Genomic DNA, 6,000 nt, shown 5'->3' on the forward strand with positions numbered 1-6,000 from the left:
TGACTTTTGGGCACTGAACCAGAGTTCATACTGAAGTAATACGGAACATTAGTTAATGGAGAAATACAATACTAATATAGGATACAGGGGTTTTCATCATTGTAATAAAAGCTACTACATTTTTTCAATTTTTACATTTTCTGGTTTTCACTTTTCATACTTACCTTAGCAGTAAAATTATGTTCTGCAATAAAATTAGTAATAATCTGCTAACTGATTCCCAAGAATCATATTGTCATTTTTATAGCCTTAAAACCCATCATACATGATAAATATTAAGACATAATGGTTGTACATATACAAGAGTCCACAACAGCTTTTCTTTCACATAAGAAATTTGGATTTTTAGGCCAATACATTCTATAACTTGTCTGATCCTATAAATATTTACAAAGTAACACAGTAATGGTTTTAGAGGAGCAACTTACTATCAAAACAAAAGGAAAAACTTACAAACCAAGGCTGGCTGAGGAGCTTAAAACACAAGTTTCCCATGATAATCTAGGAGGCATTTATACCCTCATGACCCAGCATGTTGTAGTGGTTTGGACAACAATTCTGGAGATCAGAGTTCAAGTCCCCTACCAGGGGTCCTCAAACTAAGGCCCGGGGGGGCCTAATACGGCCCTCCAAGGTCATTTACCTGGCCTTCGCTCAGGGTCAACCTAAGTCTGAAATGACTTGAAAGCACACACAACAACAACCCTATCTAATCAGCCAAAAGTAGGCCCACACTTCCCATTGAAATACTATTAAGGTTATATTTGCTAAAATTGTTCTTCATGTTAATCATTGTATTGTTGTAAGTGTTTTGTTTTTGCACTACAAATAAGATATGTGCAGTGTGCATAGGATTTCATCCATGTTTTTTTTTTTCAAATTATAATCCAGCCCTCCAACAGTTTGAGAGACTGTGACTTGGCTGTTTAAAAAGTTTGAGGACCCCTAGTATAAACACACTGAGTGACGCTTGGTAAGTCACACACTCTCAGCCTCAGAAAAACCCATGACAGAGTTAACTTTAAGTCAGATTTGATTGGGAAGCATACAGCAGCAACAACGCATTCATACCCCAGGCACTACAAACTACTTCTCATAGGAAGAAGAAACACCTCTGAGTATTGGGTTCTAGGTTTTTTCGGGCTGTATGGCCATGGTCTGGAGGCATTCTCTCCTGATGTTTCGCCTGCATCTATGGCAAGCATCCTCAGAGGTAGTGAGGATGCTTGCCATAGATGCAGGCAAAACGTCAGGAGAGAATGCCTCTAGACCATGGCCATAGAGCCTGAAAAAACCTACAACAACCCAGTGATTCCGGCCATGAAAGCCTTCGACAATACCTCTGAGTATTCATTGACTCAGAAAACTCTGAAAATAATGAGATTGCCATAAAGCAACAGGTGCTTTGAAGGCACTTACACACGCAAACACATGAACAAAATATTCTTATATTCAAGCTATTTATTGACAGTAACCCCAAATATTTAGTGGCGATCCCTTCTGAACAGTTACTTTAAACATGTAGATGTGGCAGTTAATGTTTACATTAACTGTTCAACATGTTCACTAGTTAACAGGATTAAGATATTTATTCCGACACAGAAAGAGTGGTGTGGTTGTTACGAGTCACTACTTTAGTCCGCCAGAGTGATCCACAAACTAGCATGAGACCTGCCCTGTTTTATGTGCCTTTTTGTAGCTTGTAACTCAGGGGGCTTCCTTTTTTATAACCACCATTCTTGTGGCCGGGCAATTGCTCTCAATCAGCTCAGCAGAAAGATAGCAGTCTTTGTTAGTTCAATGGAAACCCTGCTTAGTGCACAAGTTCAAAGTCAACTGCTTTTTGTACTCAGGAAGAACTGTTGATCCAACTGAAATGACCTGACACTTTTGCATACTGCTGGCATAAAAATAAAGCAAGGGGCATGTTTTTAAGAACAAACCACATATTCATTTTATAGTTGCATTCAAGTATAAGGGCCAAGAGCACCCTGTTTTCACTATCCGCTATGTCAATAACCTCACAGTGGATTGCATGCTTAGTCAACCTCCACTGGCAGCTTCGTTTTCAAAGTGTGTGGAAACTAAAGTTGCAAGCAAGAAGTAAGGAGATGCTCTGTACTTTCATTTCCTAACTGGGACATGTGAAAAAAAAGTTGAGGAAACAAAAAAGCACTTCTTTCAGAATCCCCTGACATGTGTGTAGTGTGGCAAAACCTAGATAAGACATGCATTGTGTTATCCTCCCATACCTGAATACATGAGACAGGTTATGAGGGTCTAGCATGAATAAAAAGGTGACAAAATACACCATTCTTTACTGTGTGCCTTCAAGTCACTTCCAACTTACGGTGACTCTATTTATTCATTTACACATGTATTATATTTCTCCCAGAATCATAGAAGCATAGAGTTGGAAGAGACCTCATGACCCATCCAGTCCAACCTCCTGTTATGCAGGAAAAGCACAATCAAACTACCCCTGACAGATGGCCATTCGGCCTCTGTTGAAAAACTTTTCCACCACACTCCAAGGCAGAGAGTTCCATTGCTGAACAGCTCATGTGGTGGGGCCCAAGGTGGTTTGTCAAATAATTAAAATCCTAACACAGGGTTTTCTTTGACAAGATTTCTTCTAATAGGGCTTGCCTTTGCCTTCGACTGAGGCCGAGAGAGTGTGACTTGCCTAAGGTCACCGAGTCTCTCAAGTCCTATCAATTTCCCACTCCCCTTTTTGGTTCCATACCTGTCACAATATCCTGTGTTTTAAAATGTGATTTTAAACTGTTTTCTAATCTACTTTTAAATATATTGTCGAAGGCTTTCATGGCCGGAATCACTGGGTTGTTGTAGGTTTTTTCGGGCTATATGGCCATGGTCTAGAGGCATTCTCTCCTGCCGTTTTGCCTGCATCTATGGCAAGCATCCTCAGAGGTAGTGAGGTCTGTTGGAACTCTTTTAAATAACTGCTTTACTGGGAGTTGTCTTTCACATCCCAGGGCGCTTGTGGCCCACTTTGTGCTGGTCAGTGACCATAATAAAGTTTTGTTCTTGTTGTAATATTTCTTCTAATAGGGCTTGCTTTTGCCTTCGACTGAGGCTGAGAGAGTGTGACTTGCCCAAGGTCACTGAGTCTCTCAAGTCATATGGCCCATCATTCAAACTAGCGAATTCAAAGATATACTATAGAGAGAAGATAAAGACAGGCCAGGAACAGAAGGGAAGTGGGGAGAAAAGGAGGGGAAAAGAAACAGGCCTGAGCCAAAGGCAACAGGGCAGAGCTTTCCAAACAGTATGTCACAACACTGTGGGCCCTTCTACACAGCCATATAACCTGTCTGAATGCATCTCCCCCTATGAACCATCACTGAGATTAAATTCCCAGTGTCAAGACCTTGCGTCTAACAGCAACTAGACGCAGAGCCTTTACAGTAGTGGCACCATCACTCTGGAATACTCTGCCACTTATGTAATGTCTTACATGCCCTGCGGAAAGCTGATAAGTGGCAGAGTATTCCAGAGTGATGGTGCCACTACTGTAAAGGCTCTACGTCTAGTTGCTGTTAGACGCAAGGTCTTGACACTGGGAATCTGTTTCGACGGGCCTTTGATCTTTGAAATTGCTGTTTTTAAATTGTTTTAAATTGTTTTTAAATTGTGTTCGATTTTAGCCTTTTCTTGTAAGCTGCTCCGAGCCCCAGGGGAGTGGCGGCATATAAGTTCAAATAATAAATAAATAAATAATCCAGTTCAATGTGGCTTTTATACAGCTGTGTGGAAGGGCCATGGATTATCTGAGTCCACATTACCATAAGATCCAGTTCAATGTGGCTTTTATACAGCTGTGTAGAAGTGGCCAGACTCCCACAAATGTAAGAAGACACCTCAGAGAGCCCTTCCAGACAGGCCCTATATCCCAGGATCTAATCCCAGGTTTTCTCCACCACACCCTGCCCCGGAAGCTTTTAAACAGAGGCTAGATGGCCATCTGTCAGGGGTGATTTGAATGCAGTATTCCTGCTTCTTGGCAGGGGGTTGGACTGGATGGCCCATGAGGTCTCTTCCAACTCTTTGATTCTGTATATCCCAGATTATTTGGCAGTGGGGACTCACATAATCCAGTCTAAAGCAGCAAACCTGGGATTGAATTCTGTCATAGGGCCTGTCTGGGGGCACTTCCACACAGCCATATAACCCAGAATATCAAGGCAGATCATCCACAATATCTGCTTTGAACTGGGTTACCTGAGTCCACACTGCCATATAATCCAGTTCAAAGCAGATCATGTGGGATGTCATACAGCTGTGTGGAAGAGGCCTGGAAGGCCCAGAGTCTTATGTGAAATAAATAAACAAAAAATGTAATTGACAGATTTCGCATGAGATGTCTGTCCAGGTCTGTTGAAGGAGTGCCTCCCTCTGGTTTGGCCAGTCCAACTGAATGGCAGTGTCAGGAAAGTGTGTTTGGGGAGCTCTGCAGCAGGGTCTCGAACTGTGGGATCCAAAACAAACGAAAGGGAAAGGGGATTGGAGAGTGGCAACACACACCGCTGACAGGAAAGCCAAGCAGGCCCTGGCTAAGGTTGCTGACAAGAGAGCTGACAGGAAGACCTCTCTCGTTTATCCCCCCCCCCCCCCCCCCGTTTTGAGCCAAATGAGGTGGCCCTTTGCTTGGGCTCGGGCAGGAGTGGGGCATCCCATTCTGCTTGGGGGGGGGGGGTGAGAGGCGGCCGGGCAGGGCGAGGGAAAGGCAAGCGGAGGGGGAGCCCCTTCCCCTCAGAGTGAGGTACCTTTCTCTTCCCTCCAGAGCTTTTTCCGCTTATTCCCGGGGTACATGGTGCTGTGGCTGGCGGAGGCTTTGAGCTGCAGGTTCCCCAGGCTCACGGGCTGCGGAGGAAACGGGGAGAGGAGGGGAGAGTGGAGCCGCGCTGGGCTGGAGACTGGTGCCGGTGCCTGCCTGCTTGCCCGCTCGCCTTGCCTGCCTGCTTCCTTGCCTGCCTTCCGTCCGCTCTCACTCCCCTCGCCTTCTCCCCGCGCGCGTCAACTGGGTCACGCCTCGCTCTAACCCAACAGACACCCCCGCAGCGCCCGCCTCCTTCGCCGCTTCCCATTGGCCCCCGCGCACGCCGCTCACCGGGGCGTCCCGCCCTCTCAGCCCCCCTCCCCTCTCCAGCCATGGGTTTTTAAAGGGACAGGTAAACACAAGAAGAAGGTTGTCTCCACTCTGCCCTGTGTCCCAGGATCTGATCCCAGGTTAGGCTTTGAACTGGATTATATTGGCCCTGCCACGTCCACATAACCCAGAATATCAAGGCAAGCTTGCTCCCTCCTTGAAGATCTTGGAGTCCTCGTGGACAACAAGTTAAACATGAGCCAACAATGTGATGTGGCGGCAAAAAAAGCCAATGGGATTTTGGCCTGCATCAATAGGAGCATAATGTCTAGATCTAGATGAACTATAAATCCCAGTAACTGCAACTCCCAAATGTCAAGATCTATTTCCCCCAAAGTCCATCTGTGTTCATATTTGGGCATATGGAATATTCGTGCCAAGTTTGGTCCAGATCCATCATTGTTTGAGTCCATGGTAGTCTCTGGATGCAGGTGAACTACAACTCCCAAACTCAAGGTCAATGCTCACCAAACCCTTCTAGTGTTTTCTCTTGGTCATGGGAGTTGGTTCAATTCTATCATGCTATTTGATTGTAGATGAACTATAAATCCCAGCAACTACAACTCCCTATCTATCTGTCTATCTATATCTATGGCTAGATGGCTTTTTGTCAGGACAACTTTGATTACGTTTTCTTTTAGTGTTTTCTGTTGTTTATGGGAGTCCTGTGTGTCACATTTGGTTCAATTCCACCAACGATGGGCCAAAACTAACCAAATGAAGTTCAACAGTGACAAATGCAAGATACTCCACTTTGGCAGGAAAAACAAAATGCAAAGATACAGAATGGGGGACAATGCCTGGCTCGAGAGCAGTACGTGTGAAAA

The 6,000-nt window shown here is 44.8% G+C and overlaps 1 protein-coding gene across 1 annotated transcript in view; it reads right to left on the bottom strand.

Annotated features, from left to right (window-relative positions):
• Window positions 1-5,065, bottom strand: part of MACROD2 (mono-ADP ribosylhydrolase 2) — a 1,709,805-nt gene extending 1,704,740 nt beyond the window's left edge. Inside the window, exon 1 of the mRNA XM_060784142.2 lies at window positions 4,791-5,065. Within this exon, the coding sequence (XP_060640125.2) occupies window positions 4,791-4,836 (46 nt within the window). The 5' untranslated portion in view covers window positions 4,837-5,065. The remainder of the gene's footprint in view (window positions 1-4,790) is intronic.
• Between the last annotated feature and the right edge of the window lie 935 nt (window positions 5,066-6,000).

The sequence above is a fragment of the Anolis sagrei genome, chromosome 1, assembly GCF_037176765.1.
Source record: "Anolis sagrei isolate rAnoSag1 chromosome 1, rAnoSag1.mat, whole genome shotgun sequence".
NCBI lineage: Eukaryota > Metazoa > Chordata > Lepidosauria > Squamata > Dactyloidae > Anolis > Anolis sagrei.